Raw genomic sequence first — 26101 nt, 5'->3', positions numbered from 1 at the left:
GGATGCTGCTGATAGAATTATAAGCAGAGTAAAGTAGGTGGTTGAGGTAACTGGTAGGTTAGATATTATATACAGGAGCTCTCTAGGTAAGCCACTTGGTTGTAAAGTGGTTGTAGGGGAAATTACCAAATTGAATTTCCTGCCCTTTTAACAACTTTTGTCAATGAATGGTTTACATATAAATAATTTTTTGATGATAATATAAGACCTCCATTTGTGCTTCAAACAGAGAAGTGGTACAATGGTTAAATGCACTTATACGTAAACATAGTTACATTGTTTTAACAAACTGGTATTTAATAAGAGAAAAATTACTGTTGACGTAAAATTGGGAAGAATACTGCAGAAGTTAAGTTTATAAATTAGATGATATTATTTACAGTCCCTGACGATCAAAATTCTAATTGTAAGACATTTAATGCTAAAATTAAAATGTACCATTATATTTAAACTGAGGTTTTAAATAACTCAGTGGTATAATAAATTTCTCTTATAGCTGATGATTAAATGTATGGATTTTATGATGCAGGTTTTATGCAAACTGGGAACATTAATCCATACAAATTAGTGAATATTCCTCAATTTGCTTTTAAAATGGCTTCATTTTTAATTCTAATCATTGAAATGTCTTTTACAGGGAGCATTTGGTGCCCTTCAGAAGATTTGTGAAGATTCTGCTGAGATTTTAGATAGCGATGTTTTAGATCGTCCTCTCAACATCATGATTCCTAAATTTTTACAGTTCTTCAAGCACAGTAGTCCAAAAATAAGGTATCTATATAGCCAATATTAATTTATAAACTGATAAGAACCTGACCACTCCCTTATTTTGCACTACCTAGTATTTTTGCGATCGGCAGAAGATAACTGGCTGTTCTATAGAGGTGGACTTGATAATTGAAATCTACTCCTCTAATGACAGCCTGTGAAATGTCACTCTGCTGAAATTTTCATTAACTGTGACACTTATCCACCATCTACATGGTTAATTACATTTATAATGGTTAACAGTCAGGCTTTTAAAGTCCTTTGTGTGAGGCTGAAATTCAGTGTGTTGCAGAGCTTGTCGGGGTTGACACATACTGTGGAAAAATAGCGAGCATAAAGGGTTAGGTAGTGATTCACAGGTGTGTTATGCAGCACATTCTTTGTCACAGGCAGCAATTGTGCAGAAACCCTGAACAAAGTAAAGTAGCAAGGCTTTCTGAACGATCAAAGCCAAGATACTTAAGAGGGAACAACAGTACAAAGTCCCTGGAGTTAGGAAGAAACCTTTTAGGGTGACAGAAGAAAACGATTTTGTAGCACAGTAGGAAATGAAGCTAGGGGGTAGGGAGTAGCACATTACAGGGGCGTGTTTACGCCAGTAATCGGCACGCTGTGACCCGTGTGGCCAAATTCAGGCGTGACTTATGAGCTACAAATGATTTCATAGTTTAAAAGGTTGAAGTGGGCGGGTGGGTAATAAAGTTGCCACAGAGGTCTTATGTGGCCCACAAAGCTTAAAATATTTACCTTTTGACGTTTGGCAGATTCCTACTGGAGCAATCTGAACAAGGATATTATGTGATCTTATATGTGTGTCAAACAGGTAGGGTTTTGCATAATGGAAATTGGGAAACCAGTTAGAGCCTCTTGGCATAGTCCCGATGGGAGATTATGGTTTGGACTAGAGAAGTGGAGGTAGTAAGTGATTAGATTATGGGTATATTTTTAACAGTAGTGCCATTAAGAATTGCTATGGGATTAGATTAGGTTATGTCAGAACACATAGGCTGTAGAACCGTCCGCATTTTCAGTTTCAGAAGGAATGCATACGCATTATTTTAAAATCTAAAATAATTCCCATTATGTCCCCATCCAACCTCCCACTCTTGGGAGCAAACATGTCCTTCCAGACGCTTTTCCACTTTCTTAGTAGCATTAACATATTGCTCCACAACCTGCATTTTTCACTTAACACGGAAAGAATGGGAAGGAAATGTTTAATACATAGGGAATTTTGACTCATTCTTTTTAGGGGGTGTGTGTGTGCATGCACGGCTGTACATACACTGTAATGTTTTTATGGAGGAACGTTTAATTTCTTGCCAGTCTTCTGTAAATGGAGCAGAGCTTCTTCAGTTAGTGTATTTTGAATTTTGTTTCTAGGTCTCATGCTGTTGCCTGTGTCAATCAGTTTATCATCAGTAGAACTCAAGCTCTGATGTTGCATATTGATTCCTTTATTGAGGTAAGATTTGTCCTCCCCCCACCCCACCTTATTTTTGAGGAGGTTAGAAACTGTTCATTGCATATAGTTTTATTTTATAAATACGATAATTTATAATTATGAGCTGTCAATATTTAAATTATTTCTGATAGTATTAAAATTGGGTACAGTATAAACTTTGTGATTCTCGTTAACTGAAAATAAAAGTACTTTTCCTCACTGAGTTTTTTACTTGTGTAAACATTGATTATGGTATGTCTGTGTTTAATATCTTGATTATAAAAATTTCTACCTCAATATACTGTTCAAATTGCATATGGACATTAAATCTTCCAGCTCATTTGTGATATTAGAAACATGAAGAGGTTGAATAAACTTAATTTGATAAAGAATCTGAAGGTATAAATTAAAAGGATAGTACTTCTCTTTTTCCATTGGTTTTCAGTGTAAAATGAGAAGTTTCGGGGGGAAAATTGGCTGTTAAAGCTCAGCGAGCATTTCTAATGGTACTTTTTAACTTTTTGATAAAAGCAGAAAGACAACAGGAGCATAGTTTTTTGGCCATTGAACCCTAAGCAGTAGAATTTCTTTTCAGAACTTCTTGATAACAGCGATTGTGAAAGGATTATTAAAGCTCCTTTAGCACTTCACTTTTATTTTCATCAAATGAAATTTAAATAGTCTATTCTTTTTCAGCTCTTCTTAAAAAAAAAAGTCCTTCAGAGACCATATTTCTGGTATTCCTGTTGGGAAATTACAAGAAAGAAGTGGGGAAAATTATGTCTTTTTTTTTCTCATCACTTAAATTGACAAGCTTCTTCTAAACATCTTTTACCAATAGACTACAAGTAGTAGCCATTAGAATCCTCAAGCCATTTGAAAATTGAAATGAAAACATGCATCTTAAATACATTTTACTGAATACATACTGTGACTCAGGCACTGTGCTTGGTGCTAAGGATACATAAAGAAATTTTATGCTTCAAGGTGTTTTCAGTCTAGTTTGGTATAGAGGGTAGTGGACAGTATTAGAAGTCTGGAGTAAGACTGCCTGTGTTCAAATCCCAGCTCCACAGCTTAGTAGCTTGTTAACCTTGGGCACCTTATTTAACTGGTATTTTCAGTTTTTATAAAATAAAGCTAATAATAGACTTACCTTGTTGGATTGTTAAAAAAGGTATTGGCTAAAAATAAATTGGAACAGTGCCTGCTACAAAGTAAGCACTCCACATGCTAGCTACTGCTATTATTTTTAGAAGCAGTAGTAGTTTTTGTTGTAATTATAATAGTATTCCCTCTTAGTGTTCTTCTCTCGTGACTTATTAAAGAGAACAGTAATAGACATACCAGCATCTTATACAGAAATATAATTTAGAATAAAATAAATTCTTTCTGAAAATAAAAATTCCACAGGGCCATACTCAGCAAGTGGAACAAGAACATTTCCTGACATTTAATGATATTTTCCATTAGTGTTAAATACCATATTAACACTTCTGTGCTACTTGGTAATCCAGTAAGATTCACCCAGTTCTTCATCCTGTAAGAGTAGTAAACCTCCAGAGGAGGCGCCTGACACATGGTAGGGTCTCAGTAACTATTTGCTAAATCAATAACTGGTTAGTTTGCTTCAGTCACCAGTGTTTTTATCGGGGGCTGAAATCATGCCTGCTACATGTGCTGGTACTGATGAAAAGTATATTGGTTACTAATACATGGCTATAACATACCTTGGCAAAACTGGATATTCATATTTAAGACAACATCATATTTCACGAAGGATTTATATGAGCAGCACGTGCTGGAAAAACCGTATTCTTTCTGACCATGTAAAATTAAAAGAGCAACTACAGAGTTTTGAAAGCCTCAGAAGTAGAGATAGGACTTGAAGAAAAGAAAGTTTTAAAAATGCTACTACAACAGTACTTCACATATTGTCACATTTGATATTTAACTTTTTCCATTGTCTTACCCATTTCTTGTAATATGATTTCAGGTTCATCTCTCTGGAGATGTTTCTGTGGTCCTGGGAAGAGACAATGAGACACATTGGATTTTACTTAATTATTTTAATCATCTTTTTACTGCTTTCAGTATGTGTGTGTATGTTGTGTGTAAATAAAGTAAAACCTCAGGAGTGAGATAGGGAAGGCTTAATTGTTTTTTCTTCTGACATCTCCACTTGAACCTCTGCAACAGACAGCTTTTTCTAGTGGAGGCTTGTTGGTATAATGAAATGAGTGTGGACTCACCCATGATTTCGTGAAAACCAAATTCAGATTCCCCCACTTGCTAGCAAGTTATATAACGTCTAAACTTGTAAAATTGAGTAGCAGCATCTTAGAGTTGAGAAGGTTAATTGAAACAGTATTGTTCATTCACTTTTTTTTTAAACCTTGTAGAGAAACTTAACAGCATAAGATCGATTGCTACTATTACCATTTTTTCAATAGTTGACTCAGTGACCGACAGCAGTTTAGGGTCACATTGTTGGAAACTCAGTGTATATTTCCCAGTTGTTGGTGCTTTTATAGAATGTATGCCTATTAAGAATCAGTATTGGTAGGAATAATCTCTTTAACAGACAGTAATTTTGAAGAGTAAATCAAACTATTTTAATGATTATCTCTAATTCTGGGTGATCTGGATGAACGCTCCTGTGTCCTAGTGACATGGTTTTATTCTCATAAACTAAAGATTACTTCAAGATGCAACCACCCATACTCCGAAAAATGGCTTTAGATCATTTACCAAAATCATAGTTTTTGGCAGTTATCATCCTGTGTCTGTCTTACTTTATAATCTAATGCTATAAAGTATTAGTAGGGCCAGTTAATTCATAAGCCTTTATTTGTACAGTATCTTCTTAGGGTTTCTTTAAATGTTGCCACCTTGCAGATTATTGGTTATTATGTATAAACCTTTCTAGTATGTTGGAATACTTAACTAGAAGAAAATATTTCTTGTGCAATAGAATCTCTTTGCATTGGCTGGTGATGAAGAACCAGAGGTACGGAAAAATGTGTGCCGGGCACTTGTGATGTTGCTTGAAGTTCGAATGGATCGCCTGCTTCCTCACATGCATAATATAGTTGAGGTAATACAAGCAATTTAAAGGCTTTCTCCTCATCTTCGCCTCAAGAAAAATGTTGGGCACAAAACGTATAGTGTGAAGCCACTGTCTTCCAAGTTATTTGTCACATTTGTTGCGGGGGGGACTATAAAAATTAGTTATCATCTTAAAGTTAAAAATTATCTTTATGGCGATCTTTCTTTCATGAGATATAAGATGTTATAGAGGGGAACGTTGTTTAAAGGAGTAGATAGCTTTTAACCAGTGTAACTAAGAAATATTTAGGTTATTTGTATTTATTAGATATGGGTTAGGCCAATAAAACTATAGTACTTAAAAGAGTTTGTTTTTGACCCGTTAACTGGTAAATTGATCTGATCAACTTTTGATTTATGGTAACAGTGGTAACAATTTCTGAATAGAAAATACGTAACCATTATAGTGAGTTCTAGCAGACCATTTAGATTTTTTTTTTTTTTTTGCGGTATGCGGGCCTCTCACTGTTGTGGCCTCTCCTGATGTGGAGCGCAGGCTCGGCGGCCCTGGCCCACAGGCCCAGCCGCTCCGCGGCATGTGGGATCCTCCCGGACCGGGGCACGAACCCGCATCCCCTGCATCGGCAGGCGGACTCTCAACCACTGCACCACCAGGGAAGCCCCCATTTAGATTTTAAAAGGCTCTCTTTCAGTCCTTATGTGATTAAAATAATTTTACTAGGATATTGTAAGTATGTTGAGCATAGATAGTTGTAATTAAAGGAAGGAATACATAATAACATATAATTATTATTAGGACAAAGTAATTTGTTGGGCAATACTCATTATTGCTACAGTCATACCTGGTTTCCATATTGCTGAATACAGTTGTACTTAAAGGATGGCATCTAAGACCAGTTAGAAGAAGGCTAGCATTCATGATGTTCAGTAACTCCCTTTCTAAAACATTAGGAAAGATAGTTGTAGTGATAAGGATATGTAGCAGCAAAAGATGGGGATAAATTACTTTCTCTCTGATAAAGATATTCTCTCTGTAAAGTGTTTAGAAGAATCAGGTGGGGTTGGTTGAGAGTTTAGTGAGAGTTTGGGGTTAACCAGAAAGTTAAGAAAGACATATAATCATTTGCCATGTCACAGCTGGGGAACCTAATTTACAAGGCTACAGTTCTTTCTTCAGCAATACCCAGCATAGTAGTAGAACATGGTAGGGGCTAGCCTGTCACAGCAGTTGTGTTGCTGTATTTTGACGTGTGAGATGTTTCATTCAAGAATTCATCACTTGACCCCAGATTCAGTCCCAGGTACATTGGGAATTCATGCCTTTGATTATGTTTATTTTGTTTTTGCATGTAAGGTTTTTTTTGCGGTGGGGGGGGGGGGGCGGGTGGCCACGCTGTGCACCTTGCGGAATCTTAGTTTCCTGACCAGGGATCGAGCCCAGGGCCCTGGCAGTGAGAGCGCCAAGTCCTAACCACTGGGCTGCAGGGAATTCCTGGGATGTTAGATTTTTAAAAGAAGGGTAGATTTGAAGATCAGAAATGTACCTCCAACTTAAGAGGGAATTTGGCTTGGTATGTTCAAAGGACATGAAGGACATGATAAACCTATTTTGTTGGCAACTAGAAATTATATAGTTGACAAAGAAATGCCACAACTTTTTTCCAAATTAAAAAAAAAATTAATTTTTGTAATTGTATAATATCTATATATCTTTTTAAATATGTGGAAGTATATACAGTTGACCCTTGAACAACACAGGTTTGAACTTCATGGGTCTACTCATAGCCAGATTTCTTTTTACTAAATATGTACTGCAGTACTACACAACCCAAAATTGGTTGAATCTGCAGATGAGGAACTGGATACAGAGGAACCGTATATATAGAAGGTTGGCTATAAGTTATAGGTGGATTTTTGACTGCTTGGAGGGTTGGCATGCCAACCTCACTGTTCAAGGGGTAATTGTAATTGTGAGAGACAGCTTGGGTGGTTATGTTATAAAAATGATTGTCCATTTTATGAACGGTTTAATGGTTTTTTTTTTTTTTTTTTTTTTTTGGTACGCGGGCCTCTCACTGTTGTGGCCTCTCCTGTTGTGGAGCACAGGCTCCGGACGCGCAGGCTCAGCGGCCACGGCTCACGGGCCCAGCCGCTCCGCGGCATGCGGGATCTTCCCAGACCAGGGCATGAACCCGTCTCCCCTGCATTGGCAGGCGGACTCTCAACCACCGCGCCACCAGGGAAGCCCCTTAATGGTGTTTTTTATTTTGATGCATCTATGAAGACAATGTTTGAATATTAATACTTTTTAAAAATCTCAGTGGTTTCATGAAACAGTATACGCCTATATAGAAGCAGATAAATATGAATTGGACACTTTACATTAGGCAACATTCTAAAGCAGTAGTTCTTAAGTTTGGCTGCTTTTCAGAATTGATTAGGAAGCTTTTTTTAAAAAATCCAAAGCCTAAGTCGAGAACCACTGTAAAAGTGTAAGACCCATAACAAAGGACTGTTAACTTGTTGAAATTAGATTAGGTTTCTTTTAATTGTATGATTTAAACTGATTAATACTAAGCCTCCTTTGTTTATAGTACATGCTGCAGAGGACCCAAGATCAAGATGAAAATGTGGCTTTAGAAGCCTGTGAATTTTGGCTCACTTTGGCTGAGCAACCAATATGCAAAGATGTACTCATAAGGCATCTTCCCAAGTAAGTGTTCCTTCTTACAAATACTCCCTTGTTGTTAAATTTAGCAGTGATTCCTCATTTTCATATTTTTAGGTTACATTCTTATGCCATCAGGTAATGAAGTTCTAAAGAAGTAAGACTTAATTTTACCGATGCTATAAGTAAAGACATTTTTAAAGAAGCAGTTACTTTTGTTTTCTAAATTACATGAGGGTAGTTTATGCTGAATTATAACTAATTTTGGATAATCCATGGCACAATTTTTTATAATCTTATAATTTGACTATGGGGTCTCATGGATTTCCTACTAGTTGTGATGCTATGCAATTTTTGGTTAATCTATTGTTACGCCTATTTTTAACCCAGTGAATGCTGTTAAATCAGTTATTTTTTTTAATATATCTTTTCCAGTTTTATTGAGATAAGTTGAATTTGATATAAAACAGCATATTAGTTTTAGGTGTACAACATAATGATTTCATATATTAAAGTCAGTTACTTTAAAAAGTAATGCTCATGTTCTTTTGAAAATAAAGAAGATACAGGCTCATAAAAGAAAATTAACATGTAGAAAACTTAAAATGTCTTGGATTTCCACCCCCTTGAGTCATCACTGTTAGTATTTTTGGTGTGTTGTCTTTTAATGTTTTTCTTTGTGTTAGTACCATATACCAAATGTGATATATTCAGAGTGTTTTGGGAAGAAATAAATTTGGTAGTATGTACATGGCATCTGGCTATAGTTGATGCTTAAATATTTGATTTTACTATTTTGTGGTTGGCTCTTTTCAGTTATTGTAAGTTGTGCGCTTTCCTCCATGTCATTAGTCTTTAAACTTTCAGTACTGTTCCATCATGGTGTGTGTACCATATATATATAATCGACTTTTCTTCTTTTGTTGAATGTTTAGTTGTTTGCCCTTTTTATTTTAAACTCATAAATAATCCTGGACTGAGCATCTTTCTTTGTCCATAAGTAGTGATTTCTTTCAAGTAGAGTTCTTAGAAGTGATTTTTACCAAGGTCAAAGGGCCTGAGCATTTTAAAGCGTCTTCATAAATATTCCACATAGTTCTCTAGGGAAGTTATACCAGTTTACACCCCACCAGCAGGGTCCCATCTTGTCACAACTTTTGCAATCCATTAATCATAATTTTTCCAGTCTTAGCCCTCTGGATGAGCAAAAAACAAAACCGTTTGTTTTAATATGTTGTTGTATTAGTGGAGTCACATTTTTTTCAGAAGTTAGGGTACTTGGATATTCTTATTTTCATGTAGTCAGTTAAGTTCCTTTTCTTTTCCAATAAATTCTTTCCCTACCGAGAAAACAAAGCCACCTATGTCTTATTCCAGTCAATCTAGAATTTATTTGGGAGTAAAGTACAAGGTGATATGCTAAATGGATTTTTCCCCCCTTAGGAAATTCATATATTAATTATTCTCTTCTCCCTGATTTGTGATTCCAGTTTTATGATATGCTTGTTTCTTACCATAGGATCATATAATCCTAAAAGTTACATAAACAGACATTCTTATAAAACTGAAGAGATTTTATTAATGAAAACCTAAGCTGTAACATTAGGAGATGATACGAGCAGTTATAGGTTGGTGGTCTCTTTCATTACCCTAATAAAATCTAAACATTGGTAAGCAACCAAGAACTTGGTAGCAGGCTAAAAGATCAGCAATTCCCATTTAGTTGTGTGCTATGTGCGAACATTAAACAACCCATTCCAGTGATAAATGGATTTGATTTATATGTCTTCCAAACCACTGGTTTGGGAACCATTTTTAGATTAAACAAGACTGCTTTTATTTTTGGTTCGAATAATGTATTGTGAGGATGGGAAAATATCAACATCAGTCTGATCCGGAGATTAAAAACACAGTAAAAGAACTGTTTTTCCTAGATCTGTTAACCAGATTCTTGTTTAGTATGAGCAAAAAATGTTTGCTGAGGAATCAAAATTGTTAATGTGATGAGATCTTTCTTATTAAAATGAATTCACATAGAAAGCATTAAGGTAATAAAGAGTAAGGTTAAATTCTTTTATCTTTCTGGGCTGTGTCGTGTATTCTTGTTTTTCCTTTTCCTTTTTCTGTTTTTTTTTTTTTTTTAGCCAGTACTATGCTCTATTGATTATTGAACATTTGCTAATATGTTTTGTTATCTGGTAGAATGGGTCTTCTTTTCTTTCCCTGAATTATTTTTTTTCCACCTTTATTCTTGTACATTAATATCTCCTGGGGCGTATTTATGAATTAATCCATGTAAAACAACTAACCCAGTGCTTGGCATATACTTAAGTACTCAGTAAACATTCATTGTTGGTATTAACATCATTGGCTTTCCATGATGTTGCATTAAAATTCTCTTCTTGGTTTCTACATGAGGCTTCAGGAGAAAGCTTCTTAAGAGTTAGATTTGTTAAAAAATAATGATCTGCTTTGTATGATTGGAATTTGTCAGACACATGCCATATTGCCACGTGGTCACAGTTAACTCCAATATCTCTTTCCTACCTCACTTTTTGACTTTCCCCACCTTATCAGTCCCCTATTTCCTACACATCATCTTATTCTTTCTCTATCTGGCACAGATATCATGATCCACAAATCAACAGTACTGACCATAAACCTCCAGCTGCCCCCTGCTCTGGAGTAATTGAACTGTCTTTGCTACTTCTTAAATACTGTTGGGAAAAGTTACACTGCCAGGAGGATTGGTGGCTATAGAAATCCATGGTCTTCAACATCAAGTGGACCCTTCATACCATCTGCCAATTTTTCCTGTTCCAGATCAGCTTTTATCTTCCATTCACCAGAGCAACTATTTGATACCTTTATCACTCTTCTGAAGTTCTCTTCATTCAATTTGAGCACTTCTGCTTTGTAGGGAAAACAGGTGACCCTTCACGTTTTCCCCAGAACTTATAGATACATTTTCATGTGATTATCTTCTTCCTAACCAGGCTTTCTATTTATGGTCTTGGATAGCATGGTTTTTTTCTTATCCTTAAGGACCTCACTCTATCAAATAGATAAATTCTCTCTTTAAACTTTTCCCTCTCTGCTGCCTTAACTTTTTAGCTTGCTGCAGTTTCTTTCATCTTAAAAAGATTCAAAGAATAGATGGGGCTCACTGTCTTTACTTCTTTACCTCACCTCAGGTGAACTCTTCAATATTTTATGGTCTGCCATCCATCCTCATCATTTTTGTGAAATTATTGACAAATATCATAAATTATTTTAACTGTTGGTGATCCAAATGGACTTGGTTCTCTTGCAAGATCCCTGTAGCTTACACAGTATGGTTCTGTGTGTTATAATTTTATTTAGTTATGGTATACTAGCTACAGTGTTGAATTACTACCGTTAATCTATTTTAGAATTTAGAAGGACTTTGAACATGAAAGTTTGGGTCGCTCATATTTTCCTTTTTACAAATTTGAAATCCCACTGCTTCCTTTTTACTGTTAGTATTCCTTTGGTTAATGAGGGCTTGCAAAATTACCTCATTGAAAGTAGAGGTGTGCTTAACATTGGTTTCATACATATTTATTTAGTGTGTCTTAAAGCATGTGACTATTTGAAGTAAAGCCACAGCAAACACTGAGGACATTAATGTGGACAGAGATTTTTACATCTGGGGTAAAGAAAGGAAACTTAACATTTATGGCCTTGTGGAAATAATATTACCTCTCTGAGCTTTAGTTACTCGTTTGTAAAATAGGGATCATGATACTTTTCTCACTAGGTTATTAAGAGGTGCTTTATTAATAACCCCACAGCTGGTACTCATGAGTATGAGTTTCTTTTGCCTATTCACACTTTTTCCATGCCCCCCAGAACAATGAAAGGTAGAATTTGGAAGCAGTGGACTGTGGACATTGTAACGTGTTTCCAAAGTATTCTCTCACACCTTTTGTCCTCAGTAGACTCATTTCAGTGTGCATGATTGGATAGTGAGGAAACAAACCAAAGTTTAAGAAAGCTGTCCAAGATAAAACCATCATATCTACAGAAGGAACTGAAATCAGTATTTTGACCTTTACTTAACATGTTTTGATATATATTTTTTTAACTAGTCATCATAAATATTTCAGTATACCTGGAATTCCATGTTTACAGACATTATGGTTCCCTTTTGGTGACAACATAATACTTCAGATTAGATATAATATTCTGATTTATTTAACTATTTTCTTATTGGAAGTTTAAGTTCTTAATGTCTTAAGAAGTTAGAATTTAAATTTCCAAACTTTTTATCAGACTATGATAACCTTGTCGGTAGAGCTTTTTTTTTCCTTTTTGATTTATTTCTTTTGGATTAATTCCTTTAAGTTTACTGTTTTTATATTTTAAACACTGTCATCTCTTTTATTAAAAGGAATACAAATACTGAATGTAGGCTTATTGTAAAAATGTCACACCATTTAGAAATAAAGTAGAAGATGGATACCGTCCCTTTTTAGCCCACTCACCTCTCTGAAGACAGCAGTTTATTGTATAGCCTTCCTAGATAGTCTGTGTATATAAGTTATTGTATAGGTAATTAATTTTTTTAATAATTTTTATTGGAGTATAGTTGATTTACAATGTTGTGTTAAGTATCAGATGTACAGCAAGTGAATCAGTTATATATATATATATATATGCACACATATACATATTTATTTACACATACACACATATCCACTCTTTTTTAGATTCTTTTCCAATGTAGGCCATTACAGAGTATTTACTAAGTAGAGTTCCCTGTGCTATACAGTAGGTCCTTATTAGTTATCTATTTTATATATAATAGTGTGTATATGTCTATCCCAATCTTCCAATTTATCCCTGTACCCCTTTCTCCCTGGGAACCATAAGTTTGTTTTCTACATCCCTGACTCTTTCTGTTTTGTAAATAAGTTCCTATGTACCCTTTTTTTAAGTCTCCGTATATAAGTGATATCATATGATATTTGTCTTTGACTGACTTCACTCAATATAACAGTCTCTAGGTCCATCCATGTTGCTGCAAATGGCATTATTTCATTCTTTTTTTATGGCTGAGTAATATTCCATTGTATATATGTACCACATCTTCCTTATCCATTCCTCTGTTGATGGACATTTAGGCTCCTTCCACATCCTGGCTATTGTAAATAGTGCAGTGAACATTGGGGTGCGTGTATCTTTTCAAATTATGGTTTTCTCCAGATATATGCCCAGGAGTGGAATTGCTGTATCATATGGTAGCTCTATTTTTGTTTTTTAAGGAACCTCCATACTCTTCTCCATAGTGGTTGTACCAGTTTACATTCCCACCAACAGTGTAGGAGGGTTCCCTTTTCTCCACACTCTCTCCAGCATTTATTGTTTGTAGATTTTTTGATGATGGCCATTTCTGACTGGTGTGAGGTGATACCTCATTGTAGTTCTGATTTGCATTTCTCTGATTATTAGTGATGTTGAGTATCATTTTATGTGCTTTTTGGCCAGCTGTATGTCTTCTTTGGAGAAATGTCTGTTTAGATCTGCCCATTTTTGGATTGGGTTGTTTGTTTTTTTGATATTGAGCTGCATGAGCCGTTTGTAAATTTTGGAGATTAATCCCTTGTTGGTTGCTTCGTTTGCAAATACTTTCCCCCATTCTGGGTGTTGTCTTTTTTTGTTTATGCTTTCCTTTGCTGTACAAAGGCTTTTTAAAGTTTAATTAGATCCCTTTTGTTTTTGTTTTTATTTTCATTACTCTAGGAGGTGGATCAAAAGAGTCTTGCTGCAATTTATGTCATAAAGCGTTCTGCCTGTATTTTCCTCTTAAGAGTTTTATAGTGTCTGGCTTTACATTTAGGTCTTTAATCCATTTTGTGTTTACTTTTGTGTATGGTGTTAGGGAGTGTTCTAATTTCAGTCTTTTACATGTAGCTGTCCAGTTCTCCCAGCACCCCTTATTGAAGAGAGTATCTTTTCTCCGTTGTATATTCTTACCTCCTTTGTCATGAATTAGGTGACCATAGGTGTGGTTTTATCTCTGGACTTTCTATCCTGTTCCTTTGATTTATTTTTCTGTATTTGTGCCAGTACCATACTGTTTTTATTACTGTAGCATTGTAGCATAGTCTGAAGTCAGAGAGCGTGATTCCTCCAGCTCCATTTTTCTTGAGACAAGATTGCTTTGGCTGTTTGGGGTCTTTTGTGTTTCTATACGAATTGTAAAAGTGTTCATTCTAGTTCTGTGAAAAATGTTATTGGTAATTTGATAGGGACTGCATTGAATCTGTAGATTGCTTTGGATAGTATAGTCATTTTGACACTAGTGATTCTTCCAGTCCAAGAACATGGTATATATATCTCTCCATCTGTTTGTGTCATCTTTGATTTCTTTCATCTGTATCTTAATAGTTTTCTGAGTACAGGTCTTTTGCCTCCTTAGGTAGGTTTATTGCTAGGTATTTTATTCTTTTTGATGCGATGGTAAATGGGATTGTTTGCTTAATTTCTCTTTCTGATCTTTCACTGTTAGTGTATAGGAATGCAGGAGAGCTCTGTGTATTAATTTTGTATACTGCAACTTTACTCAGATTCATTGATGAGCTCTAGTAGTTTTCTAGTAGTAGCATCTTTAGGATTTTCTATGTAGAGTGTCATGTCGTCTGCAAACAGTGACAGCTTTACTTCTTTTCCAATTTGGATTCCTTTATTTTTTTTTTCTTCTCTGATTGCTGTGGCTAGGAATCTCTCATTATTTTTATCTTAAATGGAAATGTGCTTTATGTGTTTTACACGTAGAGGGCATTTGTTTTTTCAGCTTTACTTAATTTGTTTGTTTGTTTGTTTTTGGCCGTGCTGCATCCAAAAATAAGATCCTTGCAGGATCTTAGTTCCCCGACCAGGGATTGAACACTGCAGGGCCCTAGCAGTGAAAGTGCAGAGTTGTAACTGCTGAACTGCCAGGGAATTCCCAACTGTAATTTATTTTTAACCAAGCCCTTAATGATGGACATTTAGATTGTTTCCATTGTTCTTGTTCTTGCATCAGGGAACATTGGTCTTTAAAAATTGGGAATATGCGTTCATATATTTGGGATAAATTCTTAGGGGAAAAATTGAAAAAAAATTATTGTTTTTATTTCTAAGCACTCTTGATAAGCTATCTTATCCCCACTAAGATTCCATCCAGTAGATCCCATGCATGAGTATTTAAAAGGCCTGAGATATATATTGGGAGTATTCATCATTTGAGAAGGGCAGACAAAGAACATGCTATAAGGCAATATTTGCAGTGGTGGTTGTTGTATTGGTATTATTAGTATTCATGAGGTTGTTAAGACTTCAAGATCGTTAGATCTTTGTTTCACAAATTCATTTCTTTATAGGTTGATTCCTGTGTTAGTGAATGGCATGAAGTACTCAGATATAGATATCATCCTACTTAAGGTAAGGAAACTATTTCCTGATGAATAGGGAAGATTATTTTTATTGACTTAGTAGATCTTTGGATTTGACTAACAGAACATTTATTTAGAGTAGGCTCTATGTAAATAGGCTTTCTGTTATATAGTATGCTACGGAGTTCAAAGATAATGAATTTGGGTGGTAATAGATTCTAGCTTAATTGGAACTAACTAGGCAGTGACACTATAGAGTTTGCATCCATTTCCTGTTAATACAAATTGTTTGGAGTTTATTTTAAAATATGTTAAATACGTTCTGCTCTTGATTCAGATACTCTAGATTATACCAGCTGGTGGGAAACCATATAATGTGGTTTGAAAGTGCCTGATATCTAACATGGGTTATGTGATAGCCTATTCTCCCCTTCACAAAGAACTATTTTCTGCCCAGGGGAGTGGTTCTTAATGAAGAGGTATACAGTTGCCCCTTGAAAATGGGATGTTAGCAGCATTGACCTTCAGCTCAGTCAAAAATCCCTGTATAACTTAACTTTACAGTTGGCCCTCTGTGTCCATGGTTCCATATCTGCAGATTCAGCCAACTATGGATTATGTAGTAGTGTTAAGACTTCATTTATTGGAAAAAAAAGTCTGCATGTTAGTGGACCTGCACAGTTCCAGCCCATATAGTTCAAGAGTCAACTGTATTTCAAAATAATATGCATAACCCCATCTGAATATTCTCATTCTTTTACTGATACACATATTAGCTTATAACGAATATAACCAAAATTTTCCTTTAAAAAAAATATACAGGGTGATGTTGAAGAAGATGAAACAATTCCTGATAGTGAACAGGACATAAGGCCACGTTTTCATCGATCAAGGACAGTGGCTCAGCAGCATGATGAAGATGGAATTGAAGAGGAAGATGATGATGACGATGAAATTGATGATGATGATACAATTTCTGACTGGAATCTAAGTAAGTCAGAGAGGGAGAAGCACAGTCGCTTGCTTTGATAACAGTTTTGTTGAGAAATAATTCACATACCATACAGTGCCCTCATATCATACAGTTCACGTACCATACAAAAGGTTACAGTTGAGTGGCTTTTAGTGTATTCACAGAGTTGTGCAACCATCACCACAGTAAATTTTGGAACATTTTTATCACCCTGAAAAGAAACCCTGTACCCATTAGTAGTCACTCCCATTTTCTTCCAGTTCGCTAGCCTTAAGCACCGACCAATCTATATTCTGTCTCTAGGAACTGTTCTGGACATTTCCTACAAATGGAATTATACAAAAAGTGGTCCTTTGTGACTGACTTATCTGTTCATCATTTGATGGACATTTTGTTTCCCCCCTTTGGCTATTGTGAGTAATGATGCTGTGAAGTTATGTAAAGTTTGATGTGTAAACGTAAGTTTTCAATTCTCTTGGGTATATACCCAGGAGTAGGATTACTGAGTCATATGGTAACTTTATGTTTAACCTTTTGAGGTACTACCAGGCTGTTTTTTAAAGTGGCTCTACCATTTACATTCCCCCCAGCAGTGTCTTAGGGCTCCAGGTTCTCCACATGCTTGTCAGTACTTTTTGGGTGTCTCTTTCTGTTTTAGCCATTCTGGATGTGAAGTGATAATCTTATTGTGGGTTTGTTTTTGTATTTTCCTGACGGGTCTGCTCTTCATTTACTTGTCATTTTATGCCTTAAAAAGACTTTATCTCACACTGTCATTTGTCAAAGGGGTATATATTTTGTTTGATACTGTGAAATAGAAACATTGATCATAGAAAACAACTTTTCCTGTTTTCCTAACATAAACTTATTTTTTTGTGTGATAATTTGCATGAAAATTGGTTATCATGCAACAAAATTATATAAATTGCTTTTGTCATATTCAGACTTACAAATATACTTTTTAAAATCTTGGTTTTCAACCTTACCTGCAAATCCACATCATATATTAAGCCTGCATTCTGGGCCACATACTAATTAGATAACTTTGGGGAGAATCTAGACACCTGTGTTTTGCTTTTGCTTGCGTGCTGGTTTTTAAATCTTGCTGCTCTAGTTCACAGCACATTTCACGTTTTGGGCCATGTAATTTTTTGTTGTGGGGTCATCCTGTCCATTATAGGATTTTGAGCAGCAGCCCTGATCTCTGCCCAGTAAATGGCAGTAGTGCAGGAGGTGGGGGGAGAACACACACAAAATTGTGACAACCAGCAGTGTCCTGAGACATTGCCCAATGTTCCTTGGGACACAAAATCACCCCCAGTTAAGAACCACGCTGTGATTCAGAGGGTTGAGATTTCTAGTAACTAACCGATAGAGCAATTAAGGACATGAATCATCAGCCTGAACTCTGTAAATTATTTGGAATTATGCTGATTACTGCCCATTTAGTTTCCTATAACTAACGGTTCCTTAGAGTGACTAGCGTGCCCAAGCCCTAGGCCAAGGACTTTGTATGCCTTTCACATTTAATCTTTCCAACAACCTTGGGTAGGTAAAGATACTACAAAAAGAGAAACTTCCCTAAGGTTAGCTTAGCTAGTACTGGTGGCACATGTAGTTTTGGAACCCAAATCTCACACAACAGGAGAACCCAAGGTCTTCATTACTACCACAGAATTACTTGCCAGTGTATTCCTACTTTAAGGTTGGTGGGGAGCATGCATTAAGATTTAATGTAGATAACTGCAAAAGTAATAATGTGTGTTGAATTGGGGGGGGGGAATACTTCCTTTTCACATCCCACCCATCATTATGTTCTTCCAGAAGTTTTTCTATGCAGATACAGAAAAACGGGTATATGGGCTTAACCAGCTTTTGTTTCGCTTCGCTTTCTTGCACTTCATAGATAACTGCATTTTTTATAAACTGAAGGTTCGTATCAACCCTGCACTGATCAAGTCTGTTGGCGCCATTTTTCCAACAGCACTTACTTTGTGACACTGTCACATTTTGGTAATTCTTGGAATATTGCAAGCTTTTTTGTTATTATATTTGTTAGGGCAATCTGTGATGAGTGATCTTTGATGTTACTGTTGTAATCGTTTTGGGGCTGTGTGAACCATGCTCATATAAGATGGCAAACTTACTAATTAGTAAATGTTGTGTGTGTTCTGACTGTTCCACTCACAGCCATTCCCCATCTCTCTCCCTCTCCTTGAGTGTCCCTGTTCTCTGAGACACAACAATATTGAAATTAGACCAATTAATAACCCTTCAATGGCCTCTAAGTGTTCAAGTGAAAGGAAGAGTTAGTTGCATGTCTCTCACTTTATTTTTTTTTTTTTTGGCTGCGTTGGGTCTTTGTTGCTGGGCGCAGGCTTTTCTCTGGTTGTGGTGAGCAGGGGCTACTCTTCGTTGCAGTGCGCGGGCTTCTCATTGCGGTGGCTTCTCTTGTTGCGGAGCACGGGCTCTAGGCATGTGGGCTTCAGTAATTGCGGCATGCAGGCTCAGTAGTTGTGGCTCGCGGGCTCTAGAGTGCAGGTTCTGTAGTTGTGGCACACGGGCTTAGTTGCTCTGCGGCATGTGGGATCTTCTCGGACCAGGGCTTGAACCCGTGTCCCCTGCATTAGCAGGCGGATTCTTAACCATTGCACCATCAGGGACGCCCCACGTCTCTCACTTTAAATCAAGAGTTAGAAATGATTAAGCTGGGACTTGAAGCCCGCGAACTCCAGCTACTGAAGCCCGTGCACCTAGAGCCCATGCTCCGCGACAAGAGAAGCCACCATGATGAGAAGCCTGCACACCACAATGAAGTAGCCCCTGCTCACCGCAACTAGAGAAAGCCTGCACGCAGCAACAAAGACCCAACGCAGCCAAAAAATCAATCAACTAATTAATTAAAAGAAATGATTAAGCTTAGTGAGGAAGGCATGTAGAAACTGCGGTAGGCCAGAAGCCAGGCCTCTTGTGCCAGTTAGCCAAGTTGTGAGCAAAAGAAAAGTTCTTAAAGGAAGTTAAAAGTGCTACTCCAGTGAACACACAAAAACAAAACAAGCAAAACAGCTTGAATGCTGATAAGGAGAAAGTTTTTGTGGTTAACCAGCTACAGCATTCCCTTAAGCCAAACCTAGTCCAGAGCAAAGCCCTAACTCTCTTCAATTCTCTGAAAGCTGAGAGAGGAGAGGAAGCTGCAGAAGAAGAGGTTGGTTCTTGAGGTTTAAGGAAAAAAGTCTTTATATCTCCATAATATAATGCAGGGTAAAGCAGCAAATGCTGATGTAGAAGCTGCAGCAGGTTATCCAGAAGATCTGACTAAGATAATTAATGAAGGTGGCTGCACAAAACAACAGATTTTCAATGTAGACAAAAGAGCCTTCTGTTGGAAGAAGATGCCGTCGAAGACTTTCATAGCTAGAGAGTAGAAGTCAGTGCCTGGCTTCAAAGGGCGGGCTGATTCTTGTTAGGGGCTGATGCAGCTGGTGACTTTTAAGTTGAAGCCAGTGCTCATCTACCATCCCGAAAATCCTAGAGTCCTTGAGAATTACACTAAATCTACTCTGTGCTCTATAAATGGAACAAGAAAGCCTAGGCGATAGCACATTTGTGTATGACAAGGTTTACTGCATATTTTAAGCCTACTCTTGACACCTACTGCTCAGAAAAGATGATTTCTTTAAAAATATTACTGCTCATCGACAAAGTACCTGGCCACCCAAGAGCTCCGGTGCAGATGTACAATGAGGTTCATGTTTTTTTTCACATCTGCTAACACAGCATTGATTCTGCAGTCCATGGATCAAGGAGTAATTTCAACTTTCAGGTCTTATTATTTAAGAAATACACTTTGTAAGGCTATAGTTGCCATAGGTAGTGATTCCTCTGAAGGATCTGGGCAAAGTAAATTGAAAACCTTCTGGAAGGGATTCACCATTCTAGATGCCATTAAAAACATTTGTGATTCATGGAAAGAGATCAGAATATCAGCATGACATTAACAGGAGTTTGGAAGAAGTTGATTCTTCTTAGGGGGTTCAAGACTTCAGTGGAGAAGGTAACTGCAGATGTTGTGGAAATAGCAAAAGAACTAGAATTAGAGGTGGAGCCTGAAGATGTGACTGCATTGCTGCGTCTCATGAGAAAACTTTAATGGATGAGGAGTTGCTTCTTATGGGTGAGCAAAGAAACCTGCTTTTCTTGAGATGGATCTACTCCGGGTGAAGATGCTGTGAAGATTGTTGAAATGACAACTGAGGATTTAGACTATTACATAGTGTTGGTTGATGAAGCAGCAGGAGTGTTTGAGGGGATTGATTACAATTTTGAAAGAAGTTCTACTGGGTAAAATGCTGTCAAACAGCACTGCGTGCTACAGAGAAATCGTTCACGAGAGGAAGAGTCAGTCCATGCAGTGAACTACACTGTCGTCTTATTTAAGAAACTGCTCATAGCCACCCCAGCCTTCAGCAGCCACCACCCTGATCAGTCAGCAACCACCAACATCAAGGCCAGACCCTCCACAGAAAGATTACACTTTTTCAAAGTTTCAGATAATGGTTAGCATTTTTTAGCTATAAAGTATATTTTAGTTAAGGTATGTACATGGTTTATAGACATAAAGCTATTACACACTTCACTAGACTACAGCATAGTGTGAACATAACTTTTATATGCACTAAGAAACCAAAAAGTTCAACTGACTCGCTTTGTTGTGGTGGTCTAGAACTGAACCTGTAATATCTGAGGTAGGCCTATGTCTTCTTTTTAGGAGGGGAGGCTGATGTTCTAGAAGTGAAATCAGATCATATGTACTCTGCAGATTCTTTTCCATATATCATGCAACTCATTCTGTGCCAGTACATAAATATTTCTTTCTGTTTCCTGGCAGTATAATATTCATATGAATGGGTCTACCATACAGTAAGTATAACTAAGACCCTTTTGATGAGTAAGGTGTTATTTCTGGCCAACATAACAGCTTTATTTAAAAAAAAAAAAAAAAGGCAGTCGTATACAGAATTAAATATCTTCAAACTTTGTAGAGGTAAAAATAAAGTGTTGTACATACAACAAATTTTATCTGTATATAGATACAGATAGATTTATAGATATATAACTATAAATGATAATGGAAGTTAATGTAATGTCTTTGAATTAAATATTTCCTTAGGAAAATGTTCTGCGGCTGCCCTAGATGTTCTTGCAAATGTGTATCGTGATGAGCTTTTGCCACATATTTTGCCCCTTTTGAAAGAATTACTTTTTCATCATGAATGGGTTGTTAAAGAATCAGGCATATTGGTTTTAGGAGCAATTGCTGAAGGTAAGTCTAAATCAAACTTGAACTGTAAAGTCTTCAATAGGTGCTAATGTGACTAGGCTACTTTAAGGACTTGTTACTCTATGCAGAAACTGTTCACGTACTTTGCTGTCTTGTGTTGCTAATAAGACTATTGAAGTAGGTGAGACTGTGATCCACATTAACCTTAAAAACGGTATTTGAGTCTAAAAGCCATCTTAGGATAAGTTTTTACTTTGAGCTAGTTAATTATTATTAAACAACCATAGACTTACTTATAACCCCAGCCAGATATTTTGCAAATGCTTTTGTTATAATAAAGAGAACAGAAAAAAAAGAGAACAAAATGAGAGGATTCTGATGTCAGAAGCATCCCTGTTGCTAGAAAAATAACTTCCATAGGTAAGTGTAAGAAACGTAAGTCGTGTCATCATCCTCTATAAAGGATCATTATTCTGTCCTAGCTGTAAACATCTATCTACAAGAAATTGAAGCATTTTACAGGCATTTTTGAAAGCCATAATTTCTGTAGCAGAAGTAAAATGAGCTTTCCTAACCCTACTGAAAGATACTTAAAGAGCAGTTAGCGCTCATTTCAGTTATTTCTTTAAAATAATTTTGGAACAGATTATTGCAATATATTTATTGGAATGGAGATGATCTGAATGTTTCATGGATGCACGTATCAGTTTAGTATTCAACTGAAATAATTTTGTTTTAACCAAATTTCAGCACTTCCTGAAATAGTTCTGTGGTTTTTATTCCTAGGTTGCATGCAGGGCATGATTCCATACCTACCTGAGCTCATTCCTCATCTTATTCAGTGCCTCTCTGATAAAAAGGCTCTTGTGCGTTCCATAACGTGCTGGACTCTTAGCCGCTATGCACACTGGGTAGTCAGCCAGCCCCCAGACACGTACCTGAAGCCATTAATGACAGAACTGCTAAAGCGTATCCTGGATAGCAACAAAAGAGTACAAGAAGCTGCCTGCAGGTGAGACATTCTTTGTTATCTGTATCTTTGACCTGACGGTTTTATAAATCCAAATGAGACTCTACCTAGACATCCATATTTACTGTTTCTTCACATTTATTTTTCATTAGTGGCTTTAACAGTAGCATCATCTTTCACCCTAATTCCCCCACAGATATCTGGAGTGGAAATGGCAAGGGTCCTGCTCCTGAAGGAATAAAAAGTTTGAGCAGAGTGACATTATTAGTCGACAGGTCAACCGTGATAACAAGTTGCCACGTAGTGATTCAACTCCAGTAGCCACTCTATCAGTTGCATTTGGGGCTGTCTCTGTTTTTACATCAGATCAGCAGTTAGTTTCATTACTACCAGCATCTCCGTTTTCTGGAACAAACCTTCATGTTCTAAAAAGCCTTGCCACCTAATGTTTATAGTTCTTAATTTTTCAAATAAAATTGCTTTTACTGTTGACTTTGTTAATAAGAAGAAATACCTGTTGAAAGAGAGGAAAGTAAATTTCAGTGTAGCTGGACTTTACCAGATCTGAAGCAAAAATGTCTGGAAGAGTCCTAATTCGTAATGATGTGAAAGAAAGTTAAACAAGGGAGCTTTGGTAATTAATAGCACTCAGTTTTTTTTCAAGCAGGGGGAGGATACCAATTATGCTTGGTTTCCTGTAGATTATTCATTCAGCAAGTTTTTTTTTAGTTCTCTACTAATTGTTAGGCATATATTAAATGCCGACCTTACATTCTCTGCATCTTAAAATTTACAAGCTAGTAGGGTATGCTGAACAGCTATATAATTATAATTTGTGGAAAGTGCCATGAAGGAAATAGATATAGCTCAGTGTTAATGAATAAGACTTCAGTTAACAAATGGCTTAAGCCTGTCATTTTAGGAAATTCTTACCTGGCTAAAACAGAAGAAAATAACCTTAATTTTACAAACGAAGGGCCAGATACACCTTAAAGTCGAGACACATTTAGGTATAAATTGAAGTAATTGCCCTGAGGCCCTGGAGTTTGTTCAATTCTTGTATATTTGTCCTAAAAAATAAGCTGCAAATAAACAAATTTATAATAACAAATGCACTGTGCATTCTAATGTATAGTGTGGAGCCTAGAGAAAATTTTAAACTTTACTGAGGAATAATTGACAAAAATAATTGCATATACTTGAAGTGTACCACATGTTGATTTTGATATACATAAGCATGGTAGAACAGTTACCAAAATCAAGATCCTATAGTTAACATGGGTAAATCTTTTTTCTGTGAGAATGCTTAAGATGTACTCAGCAACTTTCAAGTATACAGTGCTATGTTAACTATAGTCACCATGCTGTACATTAGATCCTTAGAATTTATTCCGTTTTTTCTTTTTTTTGAATATTTTTATACAGCAGGTTCTTATTGGTTATCTATTTTATACATATTAGTGTGTATATGTCAATCCCAATCTCCCAATTCATCCCACAGCCCCCACCAACCCCGCCACTTAGAATTTATTCTTATAACTGAAAATTTGTGCCCTTTGACCTCCAGCAACCCATTTCCCCCTCCCACTGAGAGAAATATTTGAGAGATCGTCACACTGCTATGTTCTCATACATCTCAAACACCCTAAGTGTTAAAAAATGTTCCTATCATTTAACAGTTTCAATTCTGATTTCATTAATCTGGAACATCACTAGAATGTAAACCCCCCCGAGAATGGGGACATTGTTTTGTTCATTGCTATGTTCCCAGCACTCAGTCACTAAATAAATAGTAAACAGCAAATAAATTGTTGAATGAACCAACAGTAATTTTAGATTTTACCATTGTAGTTAAGCTGATGCCTGTAAGTGACAGCATAAGGAATGGGAAAGAAATGGTTAAAAATAAGTATCTGGTGTGGTACGGTAGGCAAATATGCATGTAAAGTGTAATAAGTATTCTATAAACTGTAGACTTAGATTTCTATCTCTATTGTAAACTGTTTCTTTTCTACAACAGTGATCTCTCTCTTTTTTTTAATTATAGTGCCTTTGCTACCCTGGAAGAGGAGGCTTGTACAGAACTTGTTCCTTACCTTGCTTATATACTTGATACCTTGGTCTTTGCATTTAGTAAATACCAGCATAAAAACCTGCTCATTCTTTATGATGCCATAGGAACATTAGCAGATTCAGTAGGACATCACTTAAACAAACCTGTAAGTACCTATGATGAACTGTTACGAAAAAATTAAATATAAAGTATAGTTACAATCAAAAGGTTAACATGTTTGGGGAGATGTGAACACTTAGTGTTTGCTGCTTTAAGAATGTAGAGCTGAAAAAGACAGCAAGTGTATTCACCTTTTATGTAGTATTTTAAAAAATAAATATGTGCAGGGTGTGAAGATTACAGGAGCATATGACATGAATGCACCAACACTTTTTACAGTGACTAAAGGAAAGAGGTTAAAGGTAGAGGATAAAGGTTTTATACTCTGGATTTCAACTTTTACTTAATTCCAAGTAGTTTTGTGTCTCATTTAATAAACAGTAGCTTTAGAGTACCACATCTAAACATCTGTGTTTTCTCACTGGAACTTACAAGTATGAGGAATACACTAAGGTAAAATAGTTTAAAATTAGGGTAATAGGTTAAAATGCTAAATAGTGGTACAGAAGTGTGGCTAGGAAGCCAGACTCTGTCTCTAGTAGTGTTAAGAATAGAAGAGATGGGTGGAATTTGATTTGTTTAAATAGGATTTAAGTAATACTAGAATTTTAATATAGCTTGAAATTCCCTGCTGAAGAACAGATTTCATGTTTATGATTACTCTCTGAAACATCATAAGAAAATGTCTGTGTTTATAAGTTATACTTAAAACTTGGTGCAGGACACTTGTTTGTGGGTTTGCTTTGATGTTAGTTGTTTTGGTTTTGTTTGGTGGGGGGATTCCTAATAGATTAGACCATGTAGAATCTGTGCTCCTGTTTACATGATTACTATGTTTATTGACTTGGTTGCGTGAATTCTTCCGTTTTAGTAAGAACATTTAAATGATTATGAATTTTTTTCTGCAAATGTCTTTAATAAGTTTACTTGTCATTTATAACCTACTCAGCAGGAGTCATTACATGTCACAGGCCCCAGGACTAAAAAAAAAATTCAAAGAATGAGTCTTAAAATTCTTTCAGTAATAATTTTACACAATTACTGTAAATGGATTTTAATTTTCATACACTCAAAATGGACTAGTTTACATATGGTAGTGGAGCTTTATGTGTTTTTCGTCATTGTAATTAGGAATATATTCAGATGCTAATGCCTCCACTGATCCAGAAATGGAACATGTTAAAGGATGAAGATAAAGATCTCTTCCCTTTACTTGAGGTATGCTAAGCTGGTAACATTTAGTTAATCTGTGTTTCATCAAAAAACACGTGTTCAAATCTATAATGGGTATATGTGGTAAGTGTTAATTTACATTCTGAACCATTTCTGTTAAAATGCTGAATAAATATGTAACT

General features: G+C 36.2%; 1 protein-coding gene across 5 annotated transcripts in view; it reads left to right on the top strand.

The window, feature by feature from the left end:
* The window catches only part of TNPO1 (transportin 1), a 91284-nt gene that overhangs the window by 45799 nt on the left and 19384 nt on the right, over positions 1 to 26101 (top strand). For all 5 annotated transcript variants that reach the window (XM_032629148.1, XM_032629150.1, XM_032629151.1 and 2 more), the window contains 10 exons: positions 638 to 771; positions 2152 to 2233; positions 5187 to 5309; positions 7876 to 7994; positions 15338 to 15398; positions 16172 to 16340; positions 21493 to 21645; positions 22390 to 22615; positions 24621 to 24792; positions 25878 to 25964. In XM_032629148.1, the coding sequence (XP_032485039.1) occupies positions 638 to 771; positions 2152 to 2233; positions 5187 to 5309; positions 7876 to 7994; positions 15338 to 15398; positions 16172 to 16340; positions 21493 to 21645; positions 22390 to 22615; positions 24621 to 24792; positions 25878 to 25964 (1326 nt within the window). The remainder of the gene's footprint in view (positions 1 to 637; positions 772 to 2151; positions 2234 to 5186; positions 5310 to 7875; positions 7995 to 15337; positions 15399 to 16171; positions 16341 to 21492; positions 21646 to 22389; positions 22616 to 24620; positions 24793 to 25877; positions 25965 to 26101) is intronic.

This window comes from Phocoena sinus, chromosome 3 (assembly GCF_008692025.1).
Source record: "Phocoena sinus isolate mPhoSin1 chromosome 3, mPhoSin1.pri, whole genome shotgun sequence".
NCBI classification, from domain to species: Eukaryota; Metazoa; Chordata; class Mammalia; order Artiodactyla; family Phocoenidae; genus Phocoena; species Phocoena sinus.
This window is presented reverse-complemented; position numbering and strand designations above follow the sequence as displayed.